The sequence below is a fragment of the Momordica charantia genome, assembly GCF_013281855.1.
Source record: "Momordica charantia cultivar OHB3-1 chromosome 9 unlocalized genomic scaffold, Mcharantia_2.0 BLBB01000009.1, whole genome shotgun sequence".
NCBI lineage: Eukaryota > Viridiplantae > Streptophyta > Magnoliopsida > Cucurbitales > Cucurbitaceae > Momordica > Momordica charantia.
Window position 1 is genome coordinate 30,248,025 of NW_028275167.1, and position 16,982 is coordinate 30,265,006.

Consider the following 16,982-nt stretch of genomic DNA (forward strand, 5'->3'; position numbering starts at 1 on the left):
TAGGGGTCGGAGAATCAAAATGTCATAGGGTGAAGAAGCTCTCGTGAATCTTAGCTAGTAGGAAAAGAAGAAAAAAAAAAACATGAAAATCCCGTAGCTCTCCTGCTTGTCCACCAACTGTTCCATGTCCCTAAATTTCCAAGAATTTAACAGCTCAATTTCATAAAACTGCATCCCACAAAAATGAATGTGAATGTTGTTTCATTATTAAAAACAAGAAAAATCTAAATCTTTTATGTAAAATGTAAGAATAGAAAATTATTTTCCTCAGATGATCAGATGAGACTACGTGAATAGTATACGCAAGTTCGAGTAAAAATTTAGCTCAATTAATAAAATAAATAAAGGTGGGAAGAGACGATAATTTTTCTATAGATGATGATATTTTCATATAAAGGTAAGAAATTCAAATTTTCTGGCCCCACACCTGTGTATAAGTATTTAGAGAAGTCTATTGTCTAAACGAATTACAAACGTGATTCTATCATTAATTTCCAAGGATACAAATACCTACTAGGATCCTACACTGACTCAATCATTTCGGTCTTTTTGGGGCATTAAGAATAATTTTCTAAAATAATATTTTAATGATTATTGTCTACTCAAGAGTATGGGTCTAGATATGTGACAATTTTGGCAGCATCAAAAAGTTGTCTTTTCAAGAAACACTTTGATTTTATTCATATGTCAAATACTACTGTCCCTAAAAAGGAGAAAATAATTATTGATTATTTTTCTAAGTGTAGTTGTCTGTATGAAGGACTTTGAATGCCATCTACCCGAAAAGATGACATCTTACCAATACAATTCACATATTTATTCTTCACCTATAATATATATGTGAACCATATGCTATCTTGAAAACTACTAATAGAATTAAGAATAAAACCAAGTTTTAAATGTTACCTGCAAAATCTCAAGCAATTTGGCGTTTAAGACACTACCGCTCACCTACTGTCGACAGAAATTGTTGTTTCTAATATTGACGAGTTTTTTTGACAATAGAGATCAAATTGTTACGGATTTTAATCTATACGGACTAAATTATTACATACTTAAAATCCATAGATTAAATTGTTACCAATTCAAAAATACAAATACTAAATAATTAGAAATTAGAGTTTAGTAACTTGTTACTTTATAAAAGTAGAAGGACCCAATGTACTCTTTTTAAGTTTTTGTTTTTTTACTTTTACTTTTGGTTTTATTCAAAATCTCGCATCCCAACTAAGATAAAATGTCCTTACTTATGGTCATAATCTCACAATTGCCTAGCTGAAGAAACTTTTAATTGCATTCTCAACAAACTTTTGATTGCATACTCAATCAGTAAAAGAAATTTTTGTAAATTAACTTTGATAAAAAACAGTAACTTTGTAAAAGAAGCAAGATTTTATTTGTAGTGTGCAAACACTAGCTGCACTGCATCTTTTCAGTGCTAAGGATTGACTTCACTCCACTTTCTTCTGTTTTCAAAGCTTTTACCTTTTTCTCCCTTCTTTTTCCAGATTTCTTTGTCCAAAATCATTCCCACTTTTCTTCTAAATAGAATATCGCCATATAATAGATTCAATACTCCAAACACATTGCTCAAGATGCTTCAAAAACTATTTCGACTGATTTATTGCCACCTCATCCAATATTCTATACTACAATAATTTGCAGTCTCATGCCTTTTAGGGGTTTGGACAATATCTACTTTTTGAGCATATTTTGCTTTTGCATTAGAAAATAGGGAAACAATCAAGTACAAAAAACTAGAAATTGAACAAGAGAAAGAAAGAGGCTTTGTAAATGGGGCATCCACTGTAATGGGCTTGTCCGTGTGCAGCCCAGATATATTCGTAGGCCCAAATTATCCATCACGCAAGGCCCAATGTTACGTCTGAAATGAACAACAGGTGGGAATTTCATTTTGTTTCAACTATGGGAACTTCAAACTTCATATCCACACATCCACCTCTTGCCCCCGATATGATACCATAATTACAGAGGATCGGCCATAACCGTCATTATAAACTTTTTTAAGACTAGTGTTAGTATAAAAAAATCCATAACTAAAATAATATAATAAAAAATAAAAACACGCATGAGTTACTCATTGCCTTGATTACCATTAAAACAAAAATTATAGCCATGATTAAAATTTATCGATATCAAAATTGAGCAATCATTATTCTATTCTGATTATTGTATATCTAATTCACTAATTGAATAAATTAACGATTATCGTATACAATATAAATTATAGCGTGTGCAGCCGACGGGCCAGAGTAATGGGCTTGTCCGTGTGCAGCCGATCCAGTAGCTTCCTTTCGTAGCCCAGAAATTTGTAGGCCCAAATTATTAATCAAGAATGGACAGCCCAGCCCAGTGAGGTCTAAAGCTCTTCAGTTTACGGCTGGCTGGCGTCCCTTTCCGGGAGCTTCTCGCGTTTTTCTTCAGAAATTTCCGTAAGTCTGAAAGTCTTATATTTCAACGGACGAAGGGGTGAATCAAGGTACTGCTCTGCTGCTGCGAAACCATGAATCCTGGTGGTTATACTGTGGAAGTGACCGGCTTATCTCCTAAAGCAACGGAGAAGAATGTCTTCGATTTCTTCGCTTTCTCTGGCGCAATCGAGCTTGTTGAGATCGTTAGGTATTCATTTCTTCCGTATCAGTCATTTAATTTCATCTTCTTTACATCTTTGCTGAATCAGTCGTTTATTTAAAAGATTCCAATCTGTCTTTCTAAATGCGATTAGGTTTAAAGATTCTGCTTAGTGAATAGTGATGCACACATAAAGTCTATGGCCTTTTTGTTAGATTTTTCCTCCTTTGGTTTGAGGATTTCTGGTTTCATGAAAACAGATCTGGTGAAGATGCCTGCACTGCATATGTGTCCTTCAAAGATGCTTATTCTCAAGAGACTGCTTGCTTGCTGAGTGTGAGTATTTCAATTCCAAATATGCTAAAAGCCTAGAATACCATATTTGATTGAATTCTTCCATTACTCTTAATTTGGAGCTACATGCTGTGGGTGCGCGCGCGCACTCTGATAATGATACTATACAAACATGTGATCTTTATATATATTTTTATTTTATTTATAGTATTTATTTCTCTGACATGATATTATATAAACATTAGGATTCTAAGGATTCTCAGTACATTTAAGAGATATATAATTTTAACTTATTAAAAATATACAAGTTTTTTTTTTTTTTTTTTTTTTTTTTTCGGAGGAATATAATGATACGGATTAAATGCATTGTATTAGTAAAATAGTGAAAATTTTGGTCGTGAGCCGCATGTTATCTGTTTTTGAAAAACGTTGCAACATCGGTAGGTACTGCAATAGGCATTATTATGTGGTTAACTCGTGTCAATGTGGCTTGTGTGGCTATAAGCGTGGCAAATTTTTTTAATTGAAAAAACTATTGATACAATTTGCTCTAGCTTCCTTGGAGGAAGAGACCATTCATCTGGTGTTGGAGAAGGATCCTCCGTCTTTCCTCGATAAAGCAACGGGTTGCCTTTTTGGAGGAATGAACAATTGCTGGATTCCTTTAATAGTGAAAGGGTGCCTTCGTTTCCTCCAGTAATGCCGTTTGCTAGAGAATAAAGCGTATTGAGTGTGCTTAGACTTTCGTTCAATAATAATAACAAACAACAGTGATCATTAGAACAAAAACAAGAAATTTAATCAATGCCAAATCAGCTTATAAATAATGAAAATTGCTTCATGAGCATCGGACCATAAAAGTATCGTTTTGGCTTCATCGAATTTGAAAGATCCCTAATAGGAATATGCCATTGGAATGTTTTAAGAACACAAACATGGACATAACTATACATCGTACTCAAAAAATGGACCCGTTTATTTTTTCCGTAGACATGGCCTTAAAATGTTTGACGTATCGCAAATCTGAATCTTAGACTTGTGGAAAATCTTAATCTATGATTAGATATAATATCATTGTTGTTGTTATTGTTGAATCTGTGATTAGAGATAACAGCATTCAGGTTTTTGTTGAATCCGTAATTGGTAACAGTCATCATTGAATTGCAACACACATTTATCCACCTCCTTTTTTGCTGCACATTAGCATTGTTTTCAGGTATGAATTTAATTGAATTTTAACCTCATCAGAATCTCAGATGGAGTTCCTCTTGGATGTAAATGATAAATGAATTTCTATATGGATGCTAATTTTCATTTTGTGACAGAACCTCCTCAACTGTTCTGGCTTCATCATTTTGTTTATGCTTTGTCTGTTATTAGGTTTTCGATCAACGTTCATTTCTTGTCATGTGCTTAATTCTGCACGAAATTCCTTGATTCACTTGATCGAACCTACTGGAGTTGGTTTTTCTCCAAGGAGACAATGATCGTTATTTTTTAGCTCTTGTTTTCCTCCTGAAAATAATGATCATGCTTTTAGAGTTCAACATATGATTATTGCAGGGTGCTACAATTGTAGATCAACGAGTGTACATCACACGGTGGGGACATTTTGATGATGAGTTTGGTTTTTGGAGTAGGCCTTCCGGTCACCATGAAGAAGACAGTAGGAGTACTGTAAGTGTCGAAGAATTATATTTATAGATATTTCCTACCGGTTGCAATTTGCAAATGTTCTCTTCCTATAGACAATCTTTGATTAATTAATAAATTCTCCATCTTGTAGTCGCCACAAAGAAGTCAGTTTGCTTCCAGCGCTGGGAGCGCAGTGACCATGGCCCAGGAAGTAGTCAAAACCATGCTGGCCATGGGCTACGTGCTGGGCAAAGATGCCTTAATCAAAGCCAAAGCCTTCGATGAATCTCATCAGGTCTCAGCGACCGCAGCAGCTAAGGTAGCTGATTTGAGTCAGAGAATTGGGCTTACTGACATGATTGGTGCGGGTTTTGAAGCTGTCAAAACCATGGATGAGAAGTACCATGTATCTCAGACAACCAAATCAGCTATATCAGCCACCGGAAGAACAGCTGCTGCCGCAGCCGATACCGTGGTCAGGAGTAGCTACTTTTCCAGGGCAGCTCTTCTCATGTCTGATGCCCTGAATCGAGCGGCCAAAGTTGCAGCTGACTTGGGTAGTCGTGGTCTTGAACATTAAGGCGTTAGAGAGCACTTGTAGTCATCTCATTGTAAATAACGAAACTTAAATACGTAGCTTAAAAGTTTGAAAAGTTATACTGATACATGGTAGCTATATATGTAAATTTTACATTTCATAGAGTTCAACCTCACTAGTTATTTGACCCCCCACGAGTTTGCTAGATTTTAACCCCAGATTCGGTTAAATCCGGTCAGAGATGGTCTTTATGTGAGTCGCTGTCAGTTTGTAAATTCAGTATCCTTAAGAGTCAAATCTGTTCTTTTCTTTAGCACTCTCGCAAACGTCTCCCAAATTGTACTTTTTACAATCCTTGTGCTCACAGATTGTCTTCTCCTTAATCAGTTTGTTAGTTGAAATTACTCTCGAATTTGATACACTTATTCGGTTCGTTTAGATTGTTGGTATTGTCTAATAGGGAGGCGATAAGGATGGATGCTTGATTTGGGCGTAACAAGAAAGAACTCCCGCATGCAAATCCATGATGTTGCCGCCTTGGATGGTTCCTTCCAGCTGTAACTGTCTGAGACTTCCAACTCGTTCCAGCAGGCAATGGCTCCCTTCAAGTTACAGGTCGGTCTGGTCTTTCAATTTTTTTGCTGTGGACTGCAGTCTCATCAACTAGACATCGAACATGCATTTTTATTACATGATTCTTGGCATTTAGGCAACACGAGGAACAGACTCGAATGTTATATCTAAGCTGTTAATTAAATGATGAAGTCTCGGCCATAACATTTGAATCATGCACTGCACAATATTCCCACACACCGTGGCTGTATTGTCGTGGTCGGAGTCGATCACATCGTCTGCTGCAAGTACATAAATAGTTTGAACAGAAGTGATCATGGACCCCTTCTTTATTAAAAAGAAAAAAAAGTATCTTCCCTGTATGGAACGACCATTTTCCTAGTACCTTGAAAAGCATCCCATCCAATAAAATAGAAACTTGAATATTTTACTGAGATTGAAACTGCCGGGGAAACATTCAACCTGGAGTTTAGTGGAGTCAAAACCTTATTAGCTGGGAATTATGGAGTCGGAAAGGGAAATAAAGAGAACAATAGTAAATAGTAATAATAATAGGAGGAGGTTGTATAGTCTGACTTTTGCAGAAAATGATGATGAAAGAGCAATTATGTTGGGGCAATTGTAGTGTACAAATTTTTGTTTTTGGGGGTATCTGAAATAATTGTCCTTTTGAAACTGTTTGGACCTTTTTGTTGCTGTGATGGGTTAAGAGACAGACCCCCTTTGAATGGTGGGTCAGTGGTAGTGTGCGATTGTTGGTGTGGGTCTTTGCAAATAACAGTGATTTGAAACTGACTGAGCACGTAGAAGGTAAGTCATTGTTTCTCCAAAGGAGACTCCTGCCTCCATTTCCTTCACTCCGCAGCAGCTTTCTCTTCCCCTGCCGCTTTATCTTTCAAAAGGGAGAGTTTTTAGATCTATGGATTTCTTTTTGCAGCTCCTCTATTGGTTTGTCTGTTATTTAGGTTAAAACCCTAAAATCATCCTACCTTCTGGAACTCGCTTCTTAAGTTTATGAGGTTTCTCTTTTGGTCTGAAAGAATCCCGAGGCCTAGGAAGGAGATGACGTCCTTCATCACTATACATAACAAAGAATTTGCTCACAAATCTCAAAGATTTGTGTAATACGCCAATCTTATCCTTCCCTTCTTTACTATTCTCCTAATAGATTGGCAGAAAGCAGCCATCTGTTAACGAATGGGTTTCTTCCAAGGGCCCACCTTCTGAAAATTTAGAATAATATTTAAAGGTTTATTTTTTCACAAGTGCTCATCTAGAAAGTAAGGTTTTACAAGTTGACGTCGATAGTAGTGGCAATAGAAATATAACATCTGGTAAACTAAAAATTTAAAATATTAATATTAATATTATATCTATATAAGTGATATTTTTTTAAAAATATATTTTATATATATATATTTTTTTGCAATACTATGGAGATGCCGATGTCGAATGCATAGACTATTGACAAAAATTTGATACCTTGTCGGTTAGTAGATATCTCTCACTTATCAAACAACTAATAGAGATGAATGCGTAAAGGAATAGATATAAAATAGATTTTTTTTTCCAAAAAATAAATAGCTGTAAATTTTTTAATAATAGTAATTAGGAAGATACTTAGGAAAGCATCTAAATATTATTCGAAAAATTAAGTTGTATTTAAACCAGATTTTTCACCATATCCGCAAATTCGTTGGGAATGGATAATAATAGATGGTGAATAGACAACACACAAAATTGGTGAAAAGGTGTCCCAATAGAAAATACTGATAAAGGATATTAATCCGTTATGATCTAAGACTTTTAAATCAAAGCAAGAATTTGGAATGATATGAAAATTAATTAATTGAAGTGACCTTGAGACAACTATGAGAATAAAACTCTGTATGTGAACCATGGGAGAGAGATATTAAAAAAAATTACTTAAGGAAATTCCAATTATTGACTTTATTGACAAAGTCCCATGAACCATGATTGAACAATGAATTAAAAATGATTAAGCAACATAGAAGGAAGGTAGAATAAGCCACATTTTGTGTATGTGGACAAGGAATGAAAATCACAAGTTAAATCCAAAATCACACACTAAATTATATATAGATATTATAATGTGTTGTAATAAAACACCTCTCTTTTTCTACTAACAAACACTATAATTATGATATCCAAAAAGAAAGCAGATCGTTGTAAATGTTTTTGGAAACTTCACTTAACTCATAATTAAAACACTCTAAAAAGATTATTTAAGTAAATTGGGGTATCATACTTCCAAAACTCACTGTGTATATATATATTACCACGAGATCAAGAAGCTGCCAAATTATCTTGGTAACTTCCATGATGGGACGTGATCATCACAGTTAAAAATATAAATATACAAATACAAAAATGGACAAATCAGCTTTTTGGTGCGTTCTTCAAAATTTAAAATTGTTTTTGTTTTTAAAAATAAAAACAGCATCCACTTGTTTGAAAAAAGGGACACCAGACTTTGGAGATTTTTATTTCATCTAAATAAGGTAGCTATGGTTAAAGCCACTTTCTTTTCACACCCTTTATGTATACAAATATAAATATACAACACTTGTTCATTTCAAAAGGCCAGAAAAAGAAAAATGTGTGATTTTTTTTTTTAAAAAAAAAAAGACTTTTTGAATCCTAAACAAACTCACTGTTCATAAATGTTGAAGCCAATCAGGAATTGTCCCTACCAAACCAACGGCTGAGATTGAGAATACCACCTTAGCCAAAAGTCATTATTATTATAATAATAAATAAATTTATTTATTAAAGAAACTGTAAGCTAAAACCAGTTGTTGGGGAATCCCTATCGCTGCATATCTTCCTGCGTGAAAGGGGAAATGAATATATATTTATAGAATAGGCAGCATTCAGAAATACTTAATTTATTTAATATTTTAGAAATGAGAGATGGAAAATCGAGTGACGTCAGAGAGAGGAAGCACATGGGATCAATCAGTGTCAGCTGAATACACCAGAAGCATGAACACATGTGGAGGAGAAGATTCAGATTATTAATTAAAAAATGATTTTTTTTTATGATTTTAATTTTAATATTTGAAAAGAAAAAAAAATGAGGAACAGGGCAGGGGGAAGAACATGGATCCACCCCATTCCAATGGGGCAGTGCAAAGCTTCCAACTCATAAGGCATGTGATGCAGCTGAGAATCCTTTGTCTCTGCCCAATTTCTTTTTTCAAAGTCACTATTTTCCTTTTCCTTTTTTTTTCCCTTCCAAATGGGACCTCTTTTCAGTCTCGTCATCACCAATTCAAAGGCCCCTATTTTCCATCCTCTCTAGGCTTCATTTTGATGGGATCTCCCTCCATTTCTTTCAAAAAACCCCACCAAAAAAAAAAGAAGTGTAATTTGGATCAATTTTGACTGTCTGAATTTTACATACAAAAACTACTGTTTGGGAAAAGGAATCTCGAGTATTTGGATGGAGTGGATAATATACAATTGGATTCCCAAAATCAAGGTGGATCATGTTGATCATGTTCATGTGTGTGGCTGCTGATTAAATTAATTTAAATTAAAAAAAGAAGGAAATTTAGATATATGTTATCATAGGTTAAATCATGTACTGATGGAAGGATTTGACTGAGGAAAGAAGTTAGATTATAAATGTGCATACAAATCTGTGGCAGCACAACTCCACTAATATTTGAGCCTATTTATGGGACCAATGATGCCCTTGAAATTTGCTTTCATGGGTCCTATTTGGTCTGTGTTTCTTTCCATGTACGTTATGGAATCAATTCAACTTAGAAGAAAGAAGAAATATTGCTACAAAAGAAGCTTTTGGGGTCACCACTTGTTGTTTAATTAATCAGCTAACCCTATATGCATTTTAGCCTTATCCCCTACTCCCAACTAACTACCTTTTTTCCATGCATCCCCAATTCTTCTGCGGCCATGCCCCCACTGATCAATTTTTGAAAAAAGGCGATCTTTATGGCGAAATTTGCTTCTTGATTTCCCCATTCACAATCCCAATTCCATCCAATTAACAAAAGTAACAATTAAATTGTTAAGTTGAACATGTATGTGCATGAATTTAATATATATATATATATATATATAGTTTGTTGTTATATGTTAGTATAGTATAGAGATGAAGTGGAATTTGCATGGGGTGTATGTGATGAATACTGAATAATAATAATGATAATGATAAAAGAAAAGAAGATAAAGTGATTGTAAGTGTGGAGAAAGGACAAAAGGAGTGGGGTGTGGCAGAGGGTGAAGAGCAGTACTGAAATGGATGGCAGTGGACAAATTTTGGACATCATATTGGGGAACGAAGACGTAATACCAGCCTTCCACTAGGGTTTTTCAAACCTCTCTCTCTCTCTCTTCTTAGTTTGTAAAAATTGCAACTTTACATCACAATCTTTCTCTCTCTGAGTTTGTGAGTGATTTGGAGATGATAAATTGATGATGGGAAATAGGTTCGTCCTGGTGCACGATACCTGTTGGTGGGTTAGGTAGCAACCCCTGCCCACCCTCCCCTCGGACCCATCCCCTAGATTCCTGCCCCCACCACTCTCCCATTTCCCTCTCTCTCTCCTCTTTGGACCTAAACATTCAGCCAACTCACCATCTTCTTTTCCTTTTCTTAAGTTACCGTTTTTGGTGTTGGGTTCGTAATAAATGCAAACAAGGTTTTATATGCACGGGAAAGACAATTATCTCTATTGTTATAAGTTTTTTGGTTTGTAAGACAATATGAGATCGTTGTGGAGATACTTAGAGATACCATTGTCATTAGCACTTTCTTTAAACAAAATCCCCACAAAAAAAACCTAATACATCACACCCCCATCTCATTTTTACTTTACATTCTTCTTCTTTAAAGGTCTACCCCTTCTCCAAATTCCATGCTTTTTTCTTTACCCTTTTTCGATTCTATTATTGTGTCATGTACAACTTCTTCCTTTTCTTCTTCTTCTTCCCCTTTCGTATCACCCCTTTACCATTAAATAAATGATTTTGGACAGAGTTAAAAAGAAGAGAAAAAAAAAGATGTGTTTCTTTTGCATACAACTGTCATGCATTGTTAATTAAGACTTGTGGAAAGCGCCATTTGTTTTCTCCAGAAAGATTTGATTACCAATAATTAACTCTTCCTCTTAAGTAGAACGTTTCTGATCACAAGTTAAGTTAACAGCTGACAGTATACAAACCTTTTAATTATAACTGTTAATTGTTACTTGCAACTTACTTTTTCCTTATAATAAAATACACGTACAGTTTATCAGTATGATTCCCTTGGTACTAAAATTAAAATTAATGTTGGTTCAATAAAATAGAACACACAATATTTTTTTTATATATGTGTGAAATTAATGAGCAAATATATTTCAATTACTGCAGCTGTTGTTCTTGTTTCGTCTCATATATTATTTATATTGTTTTAGCTTGCTCAAAAGTCCGTACAGGATGAAAATTTTTGTAATTAAAACCTGCCCGATTTATACTTATCCGCAATATTGTATTCTTGCCCCTTACAAGCAAAAAAAGAAAAAGAGAATCCTGCACATACGAAGCTAATAACAAGAACTGAGATCACACCCTCTCTCTCTCTCTCTCTCTCTCTCTCTATACGTATCATAGAGAGAGAAGAAATAATCAGAGCTCTGCGGAGAAGGTGTGGGATGGTATATAAGCCAATATTTCACATATAAATGCCTCCGATCTCTCTTCTCTCCATTAATTGAAGAGCAACCCCAAGTTGCCTTTTAAAATTTTTGTTTTTCCAAGTGCAAAAAGAACCTGCACATTCAAAACCCACTTCCATATTTAACTCGAGAGAGAGGTTTCAAGATTCCGGCGGTGCACGGCGGCGATCGCAGCTAGCTCCAGCCGCCATGACAAGTAATGGGATGGCCTTCTTCCCAGCAAATTTCATGCTACAAACTTCCCATGAAGATCACGATCACCACCACTCCTCTCCTCCCTCTCTCAACCCAATTCTTCCTTCTTGCACACCCCAAGATTTTCATGGTACTCAATATCATTATCTCTGTTCATCAAATTTTCTTTTCTTAAAGGAAAAAAGGTCTCATCTTTGAAACGGGTTTGGAAAAAAATTGAAACTTTTTTGCAGGAGTGGCATCATTTCTAGGGAAACGATCCATGTCATTCTCAGGGGCGGAGATGGTGGAAGAAGGGAATAATGGAGAGGATGAGTTTTCTGATGATGGGTCACAGGCAGGGGAGAAGAAGAGGAGACTTAATATGGAGCAAGTTAAAACACTTGAGAAGAATTTCGAATTGGGGAATAAGCTTGAGCCTGAGAGGAAAATGCAGCTGGCACGAGCTCTTGGGCTACAGCCGAGGCAGATTGCTATTTGGTTTCAGAACAGAAGGGCTAGATGGAAGACTAAGCAGCTCGAAAAAGACTACGACCTCCTCAAGAGACAATTTGAAGCTATCAAATCAGATAACGAAGCCCTCAAGTCCCAAAACCAAAAACTTCAAGCAGAGGTTAGTCATTCAATATTACTTCTAAAACCCCTTGAATCTTCTTATATCTGCCCGCCGCTATTTGATTCAATCATACTCTTGATCCATAATTCATGGAGAATTAGAAACACCTTAATTAATTAAGCTAGGTTCAGGTTAATATCGTTATAGAAATAAATATAAATTTGTTGTGTTTGGCATGCATGTAAGTGAAAGGGGAATGATGATTGTTTAGATTGAAGGCAAAATGGGTAATGATGAGTCTAAAAAGGAACATGAATTGGGAATTGGGATGGGTTTTTTTGAATTAAAAAAGAAAGAAAGAATGTAAATGGATAAGAAAGCAATCCAATAAGATAGGTGTGGTATTATGTTTGAAGAAGGAAGTTAATTGGTGACAGATAATGGCACTAAAAAGTAGAGAGCCAACGGAATCAATCAACCTGAACAAAGAAACAGAGGGGTCTTGCAGTAACAGAAGTGAGAACAGCTCTGATAACATAAAATTGGACATCTCAAGAACACCTGCCATTGACAGCCCTCACCAGCATCAGCATCAGCACCACCAGCCAACAAATAGGCCTCTTTTTCCCTCTTCTTCCCTAAGGCCTCCAGCGCTGGCTCAGCTGTTTCAGACCTCATCCAGATCAGACCCAACAAAGCTTGAAAACCATCATAATCATAATCATAATCAGATGCCCAAAGAAGAAAGCAGCAGCTTGTCCAATATGTTCTGTGGGATGGATGACCACTCTGGCTTCTGGCCTTGGTTGGAGCAGCAACATTTCAACTGAGATCACCACCACCATCATCTTCCTCATCTTCCCATTAATATAAAGTTATTAATAATGTCATAATATTAATATGTTTAATTTAATTGGATTTTTCGGAGAAATATATCAAGACTGCTCTTCCCCCAACTCCCCATGAATTTGCAATGTTGTCCCCAGTTTTTCTTCCCTCCTCCTCTATTTTTCTTCAGATCATCAACTTAAGAGGTTGTGTTTTTTTGGTGTTAGATTATTTGTCATTGTATAAATTAGTGGAATATATATTTTCAGGTGGTGGTTATTGAGAACCCCTTATGGAGGAATAATGAAGTTCTCTCTTTTCCTTCTATTAAAATTATGGGTAGCATGCATGTCTTGAGTTAGAAGAATATTGAAAGTGATCTAAGAAATATAATTATTAATGTTGAGTTTGATGGGCCTAATTTGCATTAAAATAGAAAGGCATTTGGTTCCACAGAAACAGAAACACACACATAGTGATTTTGTGTGTGGATAAAGTGAGTGAGTGGCAATGATTTTTGGTGGTGATTGAGTTCATTTAGTGGTGAACAAAATCTACCCTGGAGAAAAAGAAGGAGATGGAAGATTAAAGAGAGAGAGAAAGAGAGAGAAAGAAAGGGGAATCAAACACACATCCCAAGAGAGGAAAAAGGACAAAGAGATGGAAGAATGGTAGAAGAAAACAAGGGAAGTTGGAGAAATGGTCGCTCTCGTGAAGGGGACGTAGAGGAAAGGATTTTCTTTATGATGACAAAGGAAAGAAAAGCAAGAAAAAAAAAGGGTATCAATTTCAATTTGTATCAAATGAAAACTACACCTCTCTCTCTCAGCTCTCATGTGAACCCAAAACCACTGTGTTGTGTCTCTGTCTCTGTCTCTGTCTGTGTCTCTCACCCACTCATTTACAATCCTAACATATAATAATCTCTCTCTCTCTCTCACCTTCTTCATGCATTGATCTCCTCGTACATCTCTTTTTCCACACGTTCTTCTCTTCCACTACATATATTATTGCACCTTCCAACTTTTCTCCCTCAATTCACTCCCAAATTTTGCTTCTCCTTTTTAACTTTGTACTTGCTTTTCCTTGGCTTAAAAAGAAAACTATCCTGTGTCTTATTCTTTTAACCAAGAAATTAGCTTTCAATCACTATGCAATTAGTTTAATTTTAATTTGAGTATCCTGGATGCTACACTTATCTAAAATAGACATATGTATCGAGTATGAGATATATTTCGGTGAAATAAAAAAACAAGTCTATACAAACTTAGATCTAAAATGGACAAATGATCATAGACCCATCCTTGTAGCATTTGGATCTTCCAAAATTAGATAATAATAGTTGAGAGTAAACAACGTTATATTGAATTGATTTAACTATTCATCGTTGTCTAAATGTCTCTAGGAGATTCCTAAATAAAACAAGAAGTAAGAAACGAGAATGTTATCAAACATGTGTCCCTCATATGGTCCAAAATTCATCTTACCTCTAACAATTCGTTCTAAGCATTTTCAAAATTCAGTTTTGAAATTATTTCTCATAATTTTAGCCCCTCAAACTAATTTCTCCTAACACATGGATGAAGCAATGGCAGGGTTCGACAACTCTATATAGAGTTTTTGGTTGATTTGTTCAATGTTGGTCTTATTATTACTGTTGGGTAAAAAACAAACAAACATTAACAAATTACGAAGCAAATAAAAAGTTTATAATCAGGGAACGCAAACCTAATTATTCATCCATCCATGACCCAAACATGATTGTTTATGATGATGAGATAATTCAAAGGATTCAAAGACTGGATTTGAATAATAAAATGAAATAAATTTAATTCAGTATGGATTTGGATGATGAGTTTTGTTCGAGTTTGGGGTTACAAAGATAAGAGACAGTAAAAATGTTTGGACGTAATTAGGAACTGCTAGGGTTTAAAAAATATTAAAAAGACTGACATACATAATTTTAAATAAGCCGACAACTTCTGCTCTGCCCATCCATGCTCTGCTCTGCTCTGCTCCCCTCTCCACTCTGCATATTCATATTCCAGTGTTCCCCACGCTGCTTCCTTACTGGGCCTGCAGCTAGAAGCCCATTATTTGGAGGCCCAATAACATTCCAGGTTGGGCCTGCTATTACATTGGGCCCTTCCTTTATACAAGCCAAGCCCAGCCAGTAGAAGAGTAACCCACGTGGCACAATAAAAGCCAGTAGTAGCACTTCTCTCTTTACCACAGCTATCCAAGTCACTTATGGGGCCCACTGTTCATCTTCCAACCAATAGAAACCAAGAGATGGCAAAATCATCCAATTCTATTCTCTGCCTCAATTTCTAATTGGGTTCTCCCCTCACGGATAACGCCCCAAATCCAAATGGCCGGCTCTTCCACCTCCATCTTCTCACCCACCGCCGCCGCCGCCGCCTCCTCCTCCACTCACCACCGACCATTCTGTTACAATTTCCCCACAAAGCTCACGCCCGGATTCAACAGACGAGCCGTCACCCGAATCCTCGTCTCCTCCTCCACCAACAACCCCACCGCCGCCGCCACTACTCGCGCCTCCGCTTCGGAGATCGTCTTCTTCGACGGCGGCGCCCACTACGGCGATCTGGTGGCCAACCTTCTGCTGGGTTTTACCCTGCTGTGGCTGCCCTTGACTCTGGCGGCGGTTTCTAGGGCTTTTTACCTCAGGTACAGGTTCACCAACCTGCGGGTGACCGTGATTTCGGGACTGACGGGTCAGGATAGGAGCGATTTCTCCTACGAGGTGATCAAGGACGTTCAGGTGGTGCCACGTTTCATCGGGGAATGGGGTGATATTGTGATTACTCTCCAGGATGGTACCAAGGTGGATCTTCGGAGCGTGCCCAAGTTCAGAGAGATTGCCAAATACTGTCTCTCTATGGCTGATAAATCCTCTGCTCCCAAACAGAGTGGACCTAAAGGATTTTAGACCGATTAATGCTTCTGTTGTAAATGTAATTCTTCAATTTCTTTTCTTTGCGGCAGAGGTATGTAATTCTAACTTCACTCTTTTCTTTTTAATTTCTTGATGGAGGGTCTATGTGTATCAAAATGTCGAAATTAGTTTCCATTTCCATAGTTTTGTATTGAATTTTGCAAAGGTTATGCGATATACTTGTAAAAAAATGCAGCGGATTGAAATGTTACTCTCACAATTTGGCCATCACTCAGCCGTCTCTTTTCATTGCTGATAAAATTGAACAAATATATATGCTGGTAGCAAAGATTTGCAGCTCAGTTAGGCAAATTTAGCAACGATAACAGACAACTCCATAATTTCTACTATGATATTGTTCATTTTAGGTATAAGTTGCAACTTTGTTTTTGTTTCACTTCAAAGGTATCAAGACTCATACTAGTCCTTACTTATATACGAATCAACAAAATAGCAACATTGAGAAAGGAAAAAAATGGGCTTCGATTAAATAGTAACTGATCCAATTGGTTATCTTATTACCATTTGTTGTACAAGAAATTCACTCTGTTTTTTGGGTATCAAAGCTTCATTTTTCGCATTCTCTTGTTGGTTTTTCGTTAGAAAGGCCATAAGAACCAAAAATGAAACATCTTGCACCCCATTTAACAGCACCCTCTTCCTTCACCATTGGTTTTGCCTGCTCGTGACTCGTGGTTGGTTTCACGCCTCAATGTATTCTCAATGGAGAAAATAGCCGAAATCAGGGCAAACTACACAGCCGTCGATGTACTGAAGCTCTTCTTGGAGATATAGGCACAGAATGAGAAGCCATTTTCCCGAAGCCCAACCTGTTGGGTCCAATGGTCAACCATAGGAGACCCCACCTTCACTCAAATGGACTTTTAGATCCAATGGCTGCCCCCAGTCCAGTCCAGAGACTATGGGAAATCCCGGATCTGGAGAATTTCTTCTTCTATACTTTAATTTCATTCCTCAATCCTCTCGTCTCTAAAGTTGTGTTTTGATTGAAGTTGTGTTTCCCTTTTTATCCACTCCTATCACTTCTAAAATTACTGACTCCAACATAGTTAGTTTTGATGTTAGTAACTCGTCTAAGGTTCA

General features: G+C 36.5%; 3 protein-coding genes across 3 annotated transcripts; all 3 read left to right on the top strand.

Moving 5' to 3' along the window:
• The first annotated feature begins 2,412 nt into the window (after positions 1-2,412).
• LOC111019203 (RNA-binding (RRM/RBD/RNP motifs) family protein) lies at positions 2,413-5,372 on the top strand. The gene is made up of 4 exons (XM_022295537.2): positions 2,413-2,640; positions 2,853-2,928; positions 4,450-4,563; positions 4,673-5,372. Exons 1-4 carry the CDS (start codon positions 2,525-2,527, stop codon positions 5,099-5,101), a joined length of 735 nt encoding a protein of 244 aa, XP_022151229.1. The 5' UTR covers positions 2,413-2,524; the 3' UTR covers positions 5,102-5,372.
• A 5,808-nt stretch (positions 5,373-11,180) lies between these two features.
• On the top strand, positions 11,181-13,252 carry LOC111019202 (homeobox-leucine zipper protein ATHB-13). Its single transcript, XM_022295536.2, has 3 exons — positions 11,181-11,665; positions 11,769-12,148; positions 12,529-13,252. The coding sequence occupies exons 1-3, from the start codon at positions 11,530-11,532 to the stop codon at positions 12,919-12,921; spliced, it is 909 nt and encodes a 302-aa protein (XP_022151228.1). The 5' UTR covers positions 11,181-11,529; the 3' UTR covers positions 12,922-13,252.
• Positions 13,253-15,229: 1,977 nt separating this feature from the next.
• LOC111019175 (NAD(P)-linked oxidoreductase superfamily protein) lies at positions 15,230-16,109 on the top strand. The gene has a single exon (XM_022295504.2). The coding sequence runs from the start codon at positions 15,291-15,293 to the stop codon at positions 15,870-15,872; it is 582 nt and encodes a 193-aa protein (XP_022151196.1). The 5' UTR covers positions 15,230-15,290; the 3' UTR covers positions 15,873-16,109.
• Positions 16,110-16,982: the final 873 nt, after the last annotated feature.

Bases quoted from the DNA above. Each gene is read 5' to 3' on its own strand.
- LOC111019202 (XM_022295536.2), top strand. From the start codon at position 11,530: ATGACAAGTAATGGGATGGCCTTCTTCCCAGCAAATTTCATGCTACAA. The intron at 11,666-11,768 runs GTACTCAATATC...ACTTTTTTGCAG, and splicing joins CACACCCCAAGATTTTCATG to GAGTGGCATCATTTCTAGGG. The intron at 12,149-12,528 runs GTTAGTCATTCA...AATTGGTGACAG, and splicing joins ACCAAAAACTTCAAGCAGAG to ATAATGGCACTAAAAAGTAG.
- LOC111019203 (XM_022295537.2), top strand. From the start codon at position 2,525: ATGAATCCTGGTGGTTATACTGTGGAAGTGACCGGCTTATCTCCTAAA. The intron at 2,641-2,852 runs GTATTCATTTCT...TCATGAAAACAG, and splicing joins GAGCTTGTTGAGATCGTTAG to ATCTGGTGAAGATGCCTGCA. The intron at 4,564-4,672 runs GTAAGTGTCGAA...TCCATCTTGTAG, and splicing joins AAGAAGACAGTAGGAGTACT to TCGCCACAAAGAAGTCAGTT.
- LOC111019175 (XM_022295504.2), top strand. From the start codon at position 15,291: ATGGCCGGCTCTTCCACCTCCATCTTCTCACCCACCGCCGCCGCCGCC.